This window comes from Chiloscyllium plagiosum, unplaced genomic scaffold, assembly GCF_037043375.1.
Source record: "Chiloscyllium plagiosum isolate Xiang-an unplaced genomic scaffold, Cpla_swu_hap1 HiC_scaffold_19, whole genome shotgun sequence".
NCBI lineage: Eukaryota > Metazoa > Chordata > Chondrichthyes > Orectolobiformes > Hemiscylliidae > Chiloscyllium > Chiloscyllium plagiosum.
Window position 1 is genome coordinate 71,650,665 of NW_028270157.1, and position 17,751 is coordinate 71,668,415.

The 17,751-nt window shown below is 46.7% G+C and overlaps 1 protein-coding gene across 1 annotated transcript; it reads left to right on the forward strand.

Annotated features, from left to right (window-relative positions):
• Positions 1–2,053: 2,053 nt before the first annotated feature.
• Positions 2,054–9,853, forward strand: LOC122559411 (polycystin family receptor for egg jelly-like). Its single transcript, XM_043708861.2, has one exon. It carries the CDS (start codon positions 2,054–2,056, stop codon positions 9,851–9,853), a length of 7,800 nt encoding a protein of 2,599 aa, XP_043564796.2.
• Positions 9,854–17,751: the final 7,898 nt, after the last annotated feature.

Here is a 17,751-nt window from a genome sequence, read left to right on the forward strand (position 1 = left end):
TGTGATCAGGGTGTGAGTGTGTGTGTGTGATCAGGGTGTGTGTGTGTGTGTGTGTGATCAGTGTGAGTGTGTGTGTTTGATCAGAGTGTGTGTGTGTTTGATCAGTGTGTGTGTGTGTGGTCAGGGTGTGTGTGTGTGATCAGTGTGTGTGTGTGTGATCAGTGTGTGTGTGGTTGATCTGTGTGTGTGATCATTGTGTGTGTGTGTGTGTGTGATCAGGGTGTGTGTGTGTGTGTGTGTGATCAGTGTGAGTGTGTGTGTTTGATCAGAGTGTGTGTGTGTTTGATCAGTGTGTGTGTGTGTGGTCAGGGTGTGTGTGTGTGATCAGTGTGTGTGTGTGTGATCAGTGTGTGTGTGTATGTGTTTGATCAGAGTGTGTGTGATTGATCAGAGTGTGTGTGTGTGATCAGGGTGTGTGCGTGTGATCAGTGTGTGTGTGATTGATCAGAGTGTGTGTGTGTGATCAGGGTGTGTGTGGTTGATCTGTGTGTGTGATCAGGGTGTGTGTGTGTGTGTGTGTGATCAGTGTGAGTGTGTGTGTTTGATCAGAGTGTGTGTGTGTTTGATCAGTGTGTGTGTGTGTGGTCAGGGTGTGTGTGTGTGATCAGTGTGTGTGTGTGTGATCAGTGTGTGTGTGTATGTGTTTGATCAGAGTGTGTGTGATTGATCAGAGTGTGTGTGTGTGATCAGGGTGTGTGTGTGTGATCAGTGTGTGTGTGTGTGATCAGTGTGTGTGTGTATGTGTTTGATCAGAGTGTGTGTGATTGATCAGAGTGTGTGTGTGTGATCAGGGTGTGTGCGTGTGATCAGTGTGTGTGTGATTGATCAGAGTGTGTGTGTGTGATCAGGGTGTGTGTGGTTGATCTGTGTGTGTGATCAGGGTGTGTGTGTGTGTGTGTGTGATCAGTGTGAGTGTGTGTGTTTGATCAGAGTGTGTGTGTGTTTGATCAGTGTGTGTGTGTGTGGTCAGGGTGTGTGTGTGTGATCAGTGTGTGTGTGTGTGATCAGTGTGTGTGTGTATGTGTTTGATCAGAGTGTGTGTGATTGATCAGAGTGTGTGTGTGTGATCAGGGTGTGTGTGTGTGATCAGTGTGTGTGTGTGTGATCAGTGTGTGTGTGTATGTGTTTGATCAGAGTGTGTGTGTGTGATCAGGGTGTGTGAGTGTGATCAGGGTGTGTGTGTTTGATCAGGGTGTGTGAGTGTGATCAGGGTGTGTGAGTGTGATCAGGGTGAGTGTGATCAGGGTGTGTGAGTGTGATGAGGGTGTGTGTGATGAGGGTGAGTGTGATCAGGGTGAGTGTGTGTGATCAGGGTGAGTGTGATCAGGGTGAGTGTGTGTGATGAGGGTGAGTGTGATCAGGGTGTGTGAGTGTGATCAGGGTGTGTGTGATCAGGGTGAGTGTGTTCAGGGTGAGTGTGATCAGGGTGAGTGTGTGTGATGAGGGTGAGTGTGATCAGGGTGTGTGAGTGTGATCAGGGTGTGTGTGATCAGGGTGAGTGTGATCAGGGTGAGTGTGATCAGGGTGTGTGTGATCAGGGTGAGTGTGTTCAGGGTGAGTGTGATCAGGGTGAGTGTGTGTGATCAGGGTGAGCGTGATCAGGGTGAGTGTGATCAGGGTGTGTGAGTGTGATCAGGGTGAGTGTGATCAGGGTGTGTGAGTGTGATCAGGGTGAGTGTGATCAGGGTGTGTGAGTGTGATGAGGGTGAGTGTGATGAGGGTGAGTGAGTGTGATCAGGGTGAGTGTGTGTGATCAGGGTGAGTGTGATGAGGGTGAGTGTGATCAGGGTGAGTGTGTGTGATGAGGGTGAGTGTGATCAGGGTGAGTGTGATTGGTCGGTGTGTGCTGCGTGTTGCTGAGGCTCGAGCAGCAGGTTCCAGGGTTTTCCCTCGCGGGGGTTGTGTGGGTGGGGGGACTGTTTGTTCAAACAGACGGTGCCGTGGGGCGGAGGGTGTGCCCCGGGGTGTTGCTGGTGGCGGTTAGTTGCTGGTGTTTGTCCCCCCCCCCGGGCCCCCCGGGCCCCCCGGGCCCCAGCGCTCCCTCTGCCCGGTGATGCTGTCTCTGTGGCTCGGAGTCAGCCTCCTGTCCTCAGCGCTGTCCCTGCCGCTCCCCCCGCTCCGCCTGACGTGTCCCTCTAATGTGAGCCACACTGGGGACAGCCCGCTCCGCTATACCTGCCACTGGAAGAGCTCCATCAAAGTGAGCTACCGCCCCAGCCCAGGCACTGAGACCAGCTCCCCACCTCCCACCCTCTCCTGGTCCATCAACCAGCGAATCCTGGCTCTTTCCACCCAATGGTCTGGGGAACAGGTCCTTCGCCAAGTGCCCCCTGACACCCCTATCACTGTCAGCTACACCTCTGGCAGTTGCCCCGACTGCCTCTACCAGAATCTGACTGTTATTGGCACCAAGCTGCAGCTCACCTTCTTCACCCTGAACTCTGACCAGGCCCCAGTCACCTTCCAGGACCTGGAGTTGGCCTGGTGCTCCAATCTGAACAGCCCATCCTGGGGCTACAGACTGTTGTGCCCCGAAGCCCATCCTAACGAGACCGTTCTCTCCAGTGGGCAGACCGCCCACATCCAGGGTGCCAGCTACCCCCCGGGGAAAGAGGCTGAGTGCTCCCAGAGTTTCCTGTACTCCAGCCCGGTGATGTACCCCCAGGTTGGTCAGTACACCTGCACCCTGAGCGTGGCTGGTGGTCCCAGCACTTCCTCCACAGCCAGCCTGGTGGTGAAGCCAGACTTGATGCACCTCCTCAGTGCCCAGTCTGGCCCGCTCCAGCCGAGCCTGAGGATGAGCGTGGGTCACGGACTGCGGGCAGACAACGGGTTCCTGGCCTACCGGCTGATCGTCCACCCCAGAGGGCAGAAGCCCTGGCGCCTCAGCTACCACCCCAAGGCCGTTGGGAGCGAGCTGTGCCGATGCCCGTCCCACCGGCAGGACAGGTGCGTGGCCCAGTTGCTGCTGAAGGTCAGTCGCCCTCCAGGGGCCACACAGAACGGCGTGATCTTTCAGGAGGGCACGGTGCGCTTCCTGAGCCACCACCAGTGGGTCTCGCTCACCCTCAATGCCACCATGGCAGGAACCACCTTCTACTATGTGAGCTCAGATAATATTCTCTACTACAGCAAGAGGGACATTCCCGCGGGAAGGAACAGGCACCTCATTTTCTCCAGGGATGATCAGGTTAGCCATCTCTACCAGATCGATTACAACAGCCCCAGCCATTACACATTGACCGTCCAGCTGTACTTGAACCTAGGGGCGACTGTATACAGTTCCCTGGAGGATCTGGATGTGGAGCTTTTCCTATACAACAACGGCCCCACTGAGGTGGGTCTCCTCGCCAACGTGGTCTGGTTCATTCGCCATCAGCACCCGGCCACTCACTGCGCCTGGGCCTTTGAGTTGGCCTATGGCAGTACAGTCAGTCTGTACACCTACAGGCGGCAGGTGGCACACCCGGCCAGCTATATCCCCCAGGTCCAGCTCCCCTTCGACCCCAAGGACTACAGGGGTTTCCTGGCCAAGGTGAGCTGCAGGGCAGCCGGGGAGAAGGTGCTCAGACTCCGGGCCAGGCTGGGCAGTTACCGAGTTGCCAGCCGAGAGTCGGTTCTGTTCTGCCAGCTCGCCGGCTGCCAGCTCCCTTTACCCAGCATCGAGCACCCACCACCCCCTGACACTGTCATCCGGAGCCCCCGGGGCACCCCACTCACGGTTTACGGAGACTCGGGTTTGCACTGCGATAGGATTAATTCGGTGAGCATCTCCTGGAAGGTCTACAGCATTGCAGACAAAGATGCTCAGCCAAACTGGAATGTAAGTGTGACCCTCCCACCCAGTGTACGGACCAGCACAGCCACCTTTCAACTGCCTGCTCACAGCCTGGACTATGGTTACTATGTCTTCGTCTTCAACGTAACCATGTACACGACAGATCCCACTCTACCGTCTCTCAACAACTCACGCCAGGTTGTAGTGGAGGTGGTTAAGAGTGAGCTGCTGGCTGTCATTTCTGGAGGCTCTTACAGAATGGTGAGTGTGGAGGATACCATCACGCTGGATGCTTCCCAGAGCGCTGACCCGGACTCTCCCGATCCACACCTCGGGCTGAGCTTCTCCTGGTACTGCACCATGACATTTACTGACTATAGCTCCATGACACTCTCTGAGAACCAGTACTGTCACCCTGGCAACCCAGAGCTCAGATGGAACTCCGCCAAGCCTGATTCCTTGGTCATCCCTGCCCATGTGCTTATTATCAAAAAGTACTTCTACTTCCGACTGGTGGTTCAGAAAGATACGAGGAACAGTCATTTTGACCAAACCATTTCTGTGCACTCCGGCTTTGTGCCCCAGATGTCTATAGCCTGCATTGAGAATTGTCGGGAGTACCTGATTACCACTGAACGCTTCATTTTGAACGGGACTTGCTCCAACTGCCCGAGGTCCATTAAGCTGAAGTACCGCTGGAGCCTGCTCTCAGCGAGTGCTGTTTCCGAGATCTTGGTCAACTGGGCAATTGATAGCGCCACAGGGAACACATTGCCTTATGTGTCTCTGAACCCCATGTCCTTAGAACACTTGGCTGATGGATGGTATAATCTTGAACTGAAAGTAACTACTTCCATTGGTTCCTACAGCATCAGCCGGCATCGTTTCTACGTCAATTCTATTCCAAGGGGAGGACATTGCATTATCAACCCAAAACAGGGCTGGGCGCTCTACACTCAATTCACCCTGACTTGTTTGAAATTCGAGGACAGTGATCTCCCCCTCAGCTACACGGTGTTTGCAAAAACCTACCATCAGACTGGCAGCATTGACAGTCTGAATAATAATGTTCTGGGTACCATTGTGTATTTTGGATTCAGTCCGAAGAACCATCCATTTCAGCTGCCAGTGGGGAGCAGTTCAGGTGACCACCAGCTGGTTATCGTGGTGCTGGTGACTGACAGCCGTGGTGCCTACACAAAGGTGTACCTGAGGGTCAAAGTATATGAGCTCCCACTTGACGCAGCCCAGAAATCTCTGGTGGACCAATTGTCCAATTATATAGAAGGAACGACAGCACCATTGACCACTCTGCTCCATGAGACACATTATATAGAAGCCAACAAGCTGCTTTATGAAATCGCTTCGGAGCTAAACATTCACAGTTTTGTGGGTAGGGACATTCCCAGGATCCAGAGGCTGCGAAAAACCTTGGTCAATATCTCCACCAGTATTCCCGTCACATCATCCCACCTTATCAACCAGATATCCGCCACAATTTTCCAGGCAACGCAGGTACCAGCCCAGGTCAGCCAACAGGCCCAGCGCCTCTCTATCCACAAATTGTTGGAACTGGCTTCCGTCCTGCTAAACTACACTACTGAAGACCGTATATCATCGGAACAGACTGAGCAGCTGTCCTGCAGTATCCTAACAGCAGCCTCTAATGTGATGGCTGCCTTCTCCTTCCAGTTCCCAACTGAAGGCACTGAGAAAGGAGTCCCGCTCACCACAGAGCAACAGAGAGTGACCACCACCATCTTCCCCACCTTGAAAATCCTGACCGAAGCAGTGTCTCAGCGCAAAGTGCCGGGGCAAAGGGATACCTTGATGGAGACCAGACAATGGGAAATAACCATGAAAAAAGTTGACATGGACAAAGTGGAGGACTCCTTTCGTCTTGACACAGATTGTACCAACTGCATTTACCCAGAGCTGGGAAAGATCTCTGTAACCCCTCAGTCGGTCTCTACTGTCTTTTATAAGTTTGAAGAGAATCCTTTACCTTGGCTTGGGAAGGCATTGAGCATTGTTACAGATATCACCAGCTTCGACATGATCTTCCAGGATAGCAATGGAACTGTGCACACCTTGCTCCCTGAACAAGTGGAGTCTTTTATGATCAGGAGGGACATTGTGTCCCTTCAGCCCATCAAATTGGTTGTCGACCCTCGCAGAAGTGATGTGGTCACAGGTCAATTCACGGTCACCATGACCTCCACTTCTGCTCAGCTCGTCTTACTGCAGTTATTTGCAGATATTGACCCCATCTACACCGTCAGCATCTACTCTGGAGTGGGGGTCTCCAGCACAAGTCTAGCACAGAAACATACCATACCAGAATGTAGCTCAGGGCCGGATCGTCACAGAAACAACTTTGTGCAGAATCCTTACATCATCAGCATTCCAAGCAAGATCTTCAAGAAGAATGGGACTGAACTGAGCAGCAAAACCTACATCACCGTCACTGTTGAGACAAAGTATCCAAACCCTCAACTAATCATTGAAGCTGGGCTCAATGTCTCAGTTTTTGTTGCAAGCTGCTTGACCTTCGAAGGCAATTCTGATAAGTGGGATTCTTCAAGCTGTACGGTCGGTCCTTTCACTAGCAACAAGAGAGTGCACTGTATCTGTAAGAGAGGTGGCAAGCGTGCCAGGAAGAGGACCCTGAATGTGAAGGTGCCCTGGTTCCTCACTGGCAGTGTTCTGGTGTTGCCTGAAATTATTGATCTTCTGGAAATTGGCGAACTCATTCAGACTCTGCCAACCAACCTGGTGACGCTGATTACAGTTCTGATCATTTTGTTCATCTATGCCATCCTGCTCTGGTGGGCATGGCGGAAGCGGATGAGCGACAAGAAAAAGATCATCATTCTTCTCGACAATGACCCCTGTGATGAGGGATGCTACCTCGTGACCTTTTACACGGGGGGTCGCCTTGATGCTGGGACAACAGCGGACGTTTTTTTCACTCTGATTGGCAAGTCTGTGGAGAGCGAAGTCCACCTTCTCTACCATCCAGACCACAAGTGCTTCAGGAGAAACAGCGTGGACACCTTCTTGCTCACCACCGAAGAGGACCTAGGCGAGCTCACATTCATCAGGGTCTGGCACAACAATGTGGGAATCTCACCAAGCTGGTACCTCAGCAGGGTGAAAGTGCAAAACGTGCTCACCAAACAGTGCTGGCATTTCTTCTGTAGGAAGTGGTTAGGGACCATGAAAGGTGATGGGCTGTTGCACAGGACCTATCCCGTCACAGACCCTGAAAGCTTACTGAGGAGAAAGGATGTCTTCTTCATTGAGACATCTAGCAAGATTGAGAGAGAACACTTGTGGTTCTCCGTCTTTGCCTACGACGTCGACCAGACCTTCACCCGGATTCAGAGGCTGTCCTGTTGTTTGACCATGTTGCTATCCAGCCTACTGCTCAGCCTCATGCTGTTCCAAGAAAAGGAGGCGGAACACTATCTGAAGAAGCTAGTGAGATCGTTGGTGATTGGAATGGAAAGTGCACTGGTGATGGTGCCAGTGGAAATGTTAATATCGACACTGTTTATATTGGCACAGAGAAAAGACACTACTTTAAGGATTACCAGAGAAGGTGGAGAACATGAAGCAATCCAAGGCACTGATAACAGCCTGTCTACAAACCCTGACATGAATCCAAACAACTTGAGGGAGAGGTTGAAGAATTGGTATGAGAGGGAAGAAGAGGCCAGTGAACCTGAAGAAAGTCCTAAGGAAATGACAGAGACGTCAGACAATGAGCACTATGACCTTTTATCCTACATGGCGGGTATAGACAGTGTCCTAGGACCCTCGGCAAAAAAGAAAGATAACTGTGTGGTCCCAGAGTCTGGGGCCAATCAGATTATCAGAGAGGAGAGCACTGGCAAGGTGACCAAAGAGAAAAAGATACGCTCAATAAAGCCCAAACAAATGGGGCGCTCTCGTCAAAAGAAAGCCACACTGCGCAAGAAGGCACAAGGCCAACCTGGCAAACCTGCCAGAAATGTTGACTCACAAAACAAGGCAAGTGTCATATTGTCAAAGTGCCTCTTATATTTAGTTTGGTGCCTTGTGTGCCTGATCTCTGCAGTGTCCTCTATATTTATTGTGTTATATGGCCTCTCGTATGGTGTTGAGACCTCCTGGCTTTGGCTCATGGCCTCTGTCGTTTCTTTCATCCAGGGTGTCTTCCTCTTGCAGCCTCTTAAGATCATGGCCTTCGCTGCTCTGTTTGCCTTAAGACGTCGGCGCCCCCAGGATCTAGACTGGTCCACAGGGATCCAAACATTGGAGATCAGCAAAGACCTGCTTCCAAAGAATGACCCCGACTGTGTCCGATCAGAGGACCACATTCGGAAGCCATACAGACCGCTGGAGGGTGATGAACTGATATTGGCGAGAAAAAAAGGCACCATCAGACATCAAGCCTTTGTGTTTTGTAAGGGTTTCCTGTTGCACATTGCTTTCCTTGTACTCATCCTGTACTTGGTGTGCTCCACAGACTACAATAATGCTTACTACTACAATTGCATCATTAAGAATAGATTCTCCCAGAACCTGGAGAAGGTGAACACTGTCCAACAGTTCTACACCTGGATGAGTGTCACTTTCCTGCCACTTATTCATGAAAACTCAAATCCAGCCTTTTTGTCTGAAGCCTATTCCATTATCCTGGGCCTGCCAAGGATGCGTCAGGTCAGATCTAAACATGGGTCAGTTGATTGCTTTTGGAAAACCAGTGTCCTGAACACCATCCTGACCAAGCATCGGTGTCGGCCCCTGTTTAATGTCCACCAACAGAATGTCGGGAACTACAATGGCTCCTGGCAACAGCCCATAGGAGCTGTGCTGGTGCAGCACCCACTGGATTACACAGGCTGGATATTTGAAAGTATAGATTCCCCTTGGTTATACTACTCACATGGGATATATCATGTGTATCCACTGGGCGGTTACTCCCTCTACTTCTCCCCAAAAAACTTACAGGATTCACTGGTAAGATTTGTGGCTCTGCAGAACAATAGCTGGATTGATAGAAGTACCTGGGCTATCATCACTGAGACCACCATCTACAATGCAAACGTTGATTTGTTCTGTACCATCTCACTGATTTTGGAGACAGCCCCTCTTGGTGTGATCAACAAGAAGTTGGTGGTGAAACCTTTCACCCTCAGGCTCTTCGAGAGACATGAGAAAAACTGGATTCTGCTCAGCGTCCTAGTTATTACTCTGTTTGTCCTGTTTGTCATAGACGAGTTTCGGAAAATAAGGCAGAAAGGATACAAGTATTTCCAGAGTCTGAAGAACATTGGCAGCCTGGTGATGACCGTGCTGCTGTTGGTGACCATAGTCCTGTATGTGGCCAAGTATATATTGTCACAGCATATGCTGGAGTTCTATAAGAACAACCCAAACACTTTCATTGCTTTTCATGTTATTGCTGCTTTGGATCAACTACTCCGGTTCAATGTCACATTCCTCATTTTTACCACCACACTGAAACTTCTCAGGTACACACGCTTCCTTTATGATGTGCGCCTGGCCCAGAAGGCCATTTTTATAAGCCTTCCCGCTATTTGCTCCCTGGCCATAATCATGGCAGTGTATTCCCTTATTTTTATATCATTTGGTTACCTGCTGTTTGGTCAATTTGATAAGAATTTCAATACCATGATCCATGCAGCACAGACTGTTGTGTCCTATCACATTGGCGATTTTAACAACACAGAGTTTACCTACAGCAAGGTTATCGGTGGCATCTATCTGATGTGCTTTCTTTTTGTGATGCACTGTGTCCTGATCAATCTCTTTGAGTCAGTGGTCATTCTGTCTTACGGAGACATGAGACAGTTCACCCACGAGAGGCCATCTAAGGAAGCAGAGGTGGCCCACTTCATAACGCAAGAGATTAGGCGTGTCTGGTATACATTGAGGAAAAAGCCACCTCCAAATGATGGAAAGAAGCTTCTGGGAACTTTATTTTATGGGCGTGCTTCTGAAAACACTTATGGGTTAAAGGAAAAGAGAGTGAAAGGGAAGAGGCTGAGCTACTTAGTTATCTGACTGCTGATACTTCCTAGTTAACTGTCTGTTAGTACTTTGCTGTTTTTTTTTCTTTCTTTCTTTCTCCAGTATCCCGTCACCAAGCCACCTTTTATTTACATGTGGAAAGTCCTTGACAGTGCTTTGCTGTTATATGCCTGCTAATACTTCTTAATTGTCTGTCTGCTAATACTTCCTATTTAACTGACTACTCAGAGCTACTGGCTAAAAATCTTCAACAGGAATGTAATGCAAAGAAGAAAGGAAGAGGAATAGGGCTTTGTCCTTTGGAGAAGTGATCCTGCTTAATGTTTTTATATCTTTTATATTTTGATGAAAAATATTTTCTTTTGATGTGATCTTTTCTCAAACTACGTCACTTGATAAAAAGATCGTTTTTATTGAAGACTGAATTTTGCACGCTGGTATATTTTGAGTGTGTCCAGATTTACCATTTTATTCCTGAAATTACACAGCATGGTTCATTTGAGATGATGTAAGGAAACCACCATGATCTCAATCTGTTCCAATGGGTAGAGAATACCAGTTAGATCAATGTATGCAGGCTAAAAGTGTAGTCAGATTTATTCAAGAGAAACAGCACACAAAACCAAAATGATGGAGATTTATATATTTTTTTCAATATGTCCATAAGAGATGCAGTGGATACATGCAATGACATTTCATCCCATTTTTTATTAACCTCAGATATGTTGCTTATCTTAACATCAATCTTCACTCTCAAAGTGATTCTTTTAAATTGACAATTACATTCCACTGAATTTCTAATTAGGGGACACAGTCAAAAGTTCTTGTAATGTTAATTCATTTAGCTTTCTCTGATAAATAAAATAGATCATGAATCTCAATTTTCTCCTTAAAACTACGGTTTTCCTTCCCTTTACCATCCTGTGAATTCTCTATGGCCATAATGCAGTCTCTATTTAAAAGAGAGCACCTTTGACTGCAGCATTGTTTTAACTGAAGCCTACCTTGTACGTGTCTTGTTACTTTATTCTCTATCCTACTATTTCTAACACCATTGTTTGTGTGCTTGTTGGGCTGTAACTTGTTCAGTGAATGGACTTTGTTTTTTATAATTTGTTCAGTGTGTTAAAGTTAATTTATTTGATAAGTTAAGCAGGAGACATGCTTCAATGACTTGCTGCCCACTCCTTCGGGACAGGGAGTTGGGTAGAGTGGCACTGTTTGCAATAACTCTCACTCATCTGAAACCATTTCAATTACCCCAGACATTCTTATGTAAAAAAATAACTTGACCAAAGTAGGGAGTACAATCACAGCTCAGTATCTGAAATCTGAGAATACTGGGGCAAGATTCTAACTAGCAGGCAGAGATATCACCAATCAATGTGTGTTGGTGCGAAGATAATAGATATGTAGATCAACAGATCAATTGCTCAATAGACAGAAAGGCAGTTAGATAGGCGAGCAGATAGATAGATATAGATACATAAGATGGATCTAGATAGAGATAGACTCGATAAATATAGGTACATAAGATGGCTATAGATAGATTAGATAGATGAAGATAGGTACATAAGCTGGATATAGATAGATAAGATAGATATATAAAATGGATTTAAATAAATAGGTAGATAGATGGATGGACAGACACACATATAAACAAATAGGCAGACAAGTAGACAGACAGACAAACTGACCTACCAATTACCATGACTGCTTTCAAAATGGCCAAGCTATTTCAGATCAATCATACAACCCCATAAAGCACATTGTATTACCCAGCGAAGGTGTCCCAACATTTAGGAAATGCCATTGTTCATGTAAAAGGTAGGCACGTCTATCGCAAGAAAGGCCGGTGAGAATAGCATCAATGTCAAGGACCGTCCCTCACTTCAGAACTTTATTCAATATTGCAAAGTCGATTTGTGTTGGCCCCAACTTTCACGTTTCTTCAATGCCTGTTGTGTTCATGAAGCGGAAACTCATAAAATTGCACAATATTGTTCTCTATATGATTTATAATTAAAACTTTAACAATAAGGACAATGATTTGAAGCTGATTAATGAGGCAAGTGGGTATCATGTTGAAACAATAAAGGAGGCACAAAGGACTGGGAGAAGCAAATTGGACTAAAGTAAAGAATAATTCAGAAATGGAGAGATCAAGTGGGGGCATATTCTAAAGAGGGGACAGAATTCCCGAATACGAACAAATATGAATTGTGCTGAGCAGTGTTTCCCCAGCCCAATGAAATATTGGAGAGATCCAACACTGTCTTTTTCAAGGACATTTCTTTGAAGCCCAATGCAAATCGAAAAGCAGTTAATTTTCCAATTCAGCAATTTATATAACTCACAGCTTAAATATTGGGTTCAACATGTTCAGATCATAACTTTTCTCCTCCATTTCAAATACTTTACCAATACCTGCATTCTGATTCTTTTTTCTTGCAGTTACACCTGACATATGTTTGGTTATCATCTTTGGAATTAGCGACATACGACGTACAATCATGTATTGGATAAAATTTATCTTCAGTTAAAGGGATGTTGAATTATGTTTCATGATTTCTCAGCATGTATAAAAGAGACATGCTCAGGATATTGTCACTGTGTCATAGTATGGGATCTGAGGATATATCGATCTCAGACTCCATCTTTACATCTGATCACTTGAAGCACGACACTGCACTGGAAGTATGCTCCTCTGTTGTAAACTTAATAGCTTAATACTAAGACACTTATTTGCCAGAGGAATATAATGTTTGTGCAAAATAGTTAATTGCCATAAATAACAAACGGCTTCTTCAATGCCACAATAGCCACGGCTAGCTGCTTAGGTTACACGAGGTAATATAAGCATTGCCATATCAGCACTGTGTTGGAGGTACTAGTTGCCTGTCTCCAGGGTGTCCTGCCCTCTGTCCCATCAGGAAACTGGAAACTGACTGGAAAATCCCTGTCAGCCTCCTCAAATCCTACTTAACAAAGCTTGAGAATCCTTTGACGTTTGAACTGGTATTGGCCATCATGATTGACACCAGGACTCAATCAGGAAGTTACCTCGATCAGGTCATTTTTCAGTCCGGACTTTCTCTATTTCCAACAGTGCAGAGACCTAAACATTCAGTCTCATTCCAAGTTCAACTTTACACCTTGTGACTGTGTTGTAAGTATAAGAGGTTCCTAGGCGTGTTTGGGCCGTTGGGGAAATGGTAATCGCAGTGGTGACTGATTTGTAATGGATTTATAAAAGTTTTTATTAAGGCCCATCTCCAAATGACATTTCAATGCTCCTATTAAAGCTAAATTGTGACTTTGAAACTGCCAGGCAAAAGTGAGGACTGCAGATGCTGGAAACCAGAGTGCTTTTCCAGCACCACTCTGATCTAAACTTTGAAACTGCCACTGTATCTAACACAGATACCAAACAAAACACAGTTTAAATGCACACAAGTACATAGATTTAACAAGGGTTAAGAACAACGCACCATTTTTCAGTGGCACCTGAAAAACAGTGAAGTCCTTGTGCAACGACTTCCTCCAACCTTAAAATTCTAACCCTCTAATTCTGAAGAAGGAGATTATGAAGCTAGAGAGAGTTCAGAAGAGATTTGCTCGGGTGTTGCTGGGTGTGGAAGTTTTGAGTTATAGACAAAGGCTGGAAAAGCTGGGACCTTTTCTTAACTGGAGCATGGGAGATTGAGAGGTGACCTTAGAGAGGTTTATGAAATCATGAGAGGTATAGATAGGGTTAATGGCAGTTGTCTTTCCCTTAGGATTGAGGATTTCAAGACTAGAGGACATATTTTTAAGATGAGGAGAGAGACTTTAAAAAGACATGAGGGGCAATTGTTTACACAGAGGATGGTTCAGATGTGGGATTAACTTCCTGAGGAAGTGATAGATGCAAGTATAGGTACAACATTAAAAGATACAGAGATAAGTACATGAGCAGGAAAGGTTTGGAGGGATATGGACCAAGTGTAGGCAGGTTGGATTGGTTTAGTTTGGAAACATCGTCATAATGGACTGGTTGCACCGTGGGGTCTATTTCCGAGCTCTATGACTCTATGACCTCTTTTTTTAATCCATTTTAGTATTGCTATGCGTATAGACTCACATGTACTCATCCTGGTAAGGATGGCAGGTTTCCTCAGCTAAAGGACATTAGTGAAGCATACAGTTTTTTTAAAAAATCAATAATTGATGATCTTTGTTGTTCTAGCTTTCAATTCTAAATTGATTCAACTCAGTTTAAATGTCACTGGCTACTCTGGTGAGATTTAAATCCCAAGTTCCCAGAGTGTTAGCAATGGCATGAACAGTATGCCTAAGCTGTCCCCGAAGCTCCGCTTGACACAAAGATACAGACAAGTGGACAAAAGTTTGGCAAATGGAATATGATGTGGGGAAATGTGAAATTATACACTTTGGTGGGAAAAATAGAGGAGCTAAATATCATTTGTATACAGAAACATGCAAACATAGAAAATAGATGCAGGAGTTGTTCCTTCAAGCCTGTACCACCATTCAATATGATCATGGCTGATCATGCAATCTTAGTACAGGTGGTTCTGTTTTACACATGTTTCATCAACGCTAATTTGCTGTAACAATTGATGAGTTGGGGATATTGTTTCTGCAGCGCAAACTTTTGAGACATATGTTGACAATATCGCAATTATAGCGCCGACACTTTAAGTGCTTTTTCTAAAATGTAGTTTTTCTATAGTGCGGGGTCACACAAGAACACAACCATCACATTATAGAAGAACTGACTATATCCAACTGCTGTTTGATCCCCTTCAGCTCCCTCTTGAATGTTTCTAACCCACTGGCCCCAACAGCTTCCCATTGGGAGAGAATTCCACAGGTTCACCACTCTCTGAGTGAAGCAATTCTTCCTCATCTCAGTCCTGATGGCTTACCCCTGACAGCAGAAAGCTACAGAAAAGAGAGATCTGGGAGTCTTCATCCATGAATCAAAGCCAGGTTGGTTTCTCTACCTGTGTTCACCTATCACTATCTCATCCCTCCGCTGCCCTCCCATCCTCCCCACCTCCCCCTTTATCGGCAGCTCTCCTCATAAGTAGCCATTGGAAAAAGGCTTCAGCCATTGACTTACACAGCATAATGTACCTGCCCCTAGAAATATAACAATAAGTGCTCAGAGAAAAAAACAGGAGATATTTGCCTGTTACCAAGGCCTGATGACACACCTCTGAAGTATGTGGGAGTTGAACCCAGGCCTCCTAGTCCAGAGATAGGGACACTAAAGGGAGAGCACTCCTCAGAGTCCCCTACTGTTGTTAGAATACTGAATGGACTCACAAACTCTTAACATTTGCCTGTACCTGTGTTTTGTTTTTGCCGCTGTTTACCTATTATTTACTATCTATGCTGCTGTGGTTCAGTTCGCCGAGCTGGAAGTTTTTGTTGCAAACGTTTCGTCCCCTGTCTAGGTGACATCCTCAGTGCTTGGGAGCCTCCTGTGAAGCGCTTCTGTGGTGTTTCCTCCGGCATTTATAGTGGCCTGTCCCTGCCGCTTCCGGTTGTCAGTTTCAGCTGTCCGCTGTAGTGGCCGGTATATTGGGTCCAGGTCGATGTGTTTGTTGATGGAGTTTGTGGATGAGTGCCAAGCTTCTAGGAATTCCCTGGCTGTTCTTTGTTTCGCTTGCCCTATAATGGTAGTGTTATCCCAGTCAAATTCATGTTGCTTGTCGTCTGCGTGTGTGGCTACTAGGGATAGCTGGTCGTGTCGTTTGGTGGCTAGTTGATGTTCGTGGATGCGGATCGTTAGCTGTCTTCCTGTTTGTCCTATATAGTGTTTTGTGCAGTCCTTGCATGGGATTTTGTACACTACGTTAGTTTTGCTCATACTGGATATCGGGTCCTTCGTTCTGGTGAGTTGTTGTCTGAGAGTGGCTGTTGGTTTGTGTGCTGTTATAAGTCCTAGTGGTCGCAGTAGTCTGGCTGTCAGTTCAGAGATGTTCTTGATGTATGGTAGAACATCTCTGAAATGACAGCCAGACTACTGCGACCACTAGGACGACAAGCAACATGAATTTAACTGGGACAACACTACCATTATAGGGCAAGCGAAACAAAGAACAGCCAGGGAATTCCGAGAAGCATGGCACTCATCCACAAACTCCATCAACAAACACATAGACTTGGACCCAATATACCGGCCACTACAGCGGACAGCTGAAACTGACAACCGGAAGCGGCAGGGACAGGCCACTATAAATGCCGGAGGAAACACCACAGAAGCGCTTCACAGGAGGCTCCCAAGCACTGAGGATGTCACCGAGACAGGGGACGAAACGTTTGCAACAAAAACTCGGCGAACAGGACCACAGCAACGAGCACCCGAGCTACAAATCTTCTCACAAACTTTGAATTTACTATCCATGCGACTTAACTCTGTGATCTGCCTGAACTGCTCGCAAGACAAAGCTTTTCACTGTGCCTCAGTACGCTTGACAATAAATTCAATTCAATTCAGAGAAGTGTTCTCATCAAACAGACCTTGTAGATGGTAAGTAATTTTCTGGTAGCTTATTGAATTTGTTAAGAAGAAACTGGTTAGATTTGATACATTCTTTAATTAGATAAAGAAAGTATACTGCCATCCCAACTAGGCATGGTTCACTGATACCAGAGGACAAACAGGCTGCCGACATAGAATGTCTTGGTCTTGCAGCACCCGGCTCTCCAGCTGATGTATTAGGGAACTCTGGTCCATCTCCTCCTCTTCTAGTCTAGAACTGCTTGATGAACACTGCTCTCTGGGGGAGCACCCGCTCAGAAGTGCTGCTTGATGAGAACTCCTCTCTGCCCCAACATGATTGGAACAGTCCAGTGTGTGTGTGTCTCTCTCTCTTCCTTCTGTTTTGCAAACAAACATACCTGTAGCTGAGTGAAGCTCACATGTTAGCCCAGTGGATCCAGTACCATGACTGAGAATGGTTATGACACAGATGCACATCACCATGTAAGGACTTAGGGGTTGTGGGGGGGTTTAGCAGTGAATGGAGAAATCCAGAGGTGAGGAAAGTTGGCTGGGGGTGAGGGGTAGGGGTGCAAATATAGAAGGCTGGGATGAATGAGCAAACATATTTCCTTTACCGGGCCAGCTTGGTTTAATAGACCACTTCCTGCACCCTCGCCCAAGATCCGGGCCACAATGCCTTTGCTGACTGTCCCCCTCCCCCCACCCAGCCACAGCTTCGCAGTAAGCACACCATGCTAGCTGAATAATGTGGACGGATAAATGGTGGCAATTAATACTTATTGCTTTAATCATGGAATACAAACTCCTCGTGTCTGCGTGGGTTTCCTCTGGGTGCTCCGGTTTCCTCCCACAGTCCAAAGATGTGCAGGTCAGGCGAATTGGCCGTAGAGTTAGGTGTACTAGGGAAATGGGTCTGGGTGGGTTACTCTTCGGAGGGTCGGTGTGGACTGGTTGGGCCGAAGGGCCTGTTTCCACACTATAGGGAATCTAATCTAATCTAAACCAGGAACCTGGCATTGCTTCAGCAGATTAGCAGCAACATTCTATAGTTCCGGTTTAATCATTTCCGCTGCAAACGGCTGCAATGTATTTGCGACCTCTGCTTTTCCGTTCTTCAGGTTCCACATTTGAAAGCAGAATAGAAGCTTCCAGAGCACATTTGACGGCAGGCAATTCAGTCACACTGGAGACAAGGCTCCTGGTGTACAACACTGAGACGTTTCCTCTCACAGGACAGTGAGCGAGACTGATTCTTATCGGATGATTATTGCTGGAGTTTATTTAAAACACAGACTCATGACGTTGTAATGGATTGACCCACAATGCCCACATCACATGATGATTATCCTCCAGTTCCCCCTGGCCTTCAGGTGTCCTTGTTTCAAGCTTGTCATTGGAGCTGTCATTGGCT

What these genes read in the sequence shown, in the direction of transcription:
- LOC122559411 (XM_043708861.2), top strand. Translation starts at nt 2,054, where the DNA reads ATGCTGTCTCTGTGGCTCGGAGTCAGCCTCCTGTCCTCAGCGCTGTCC.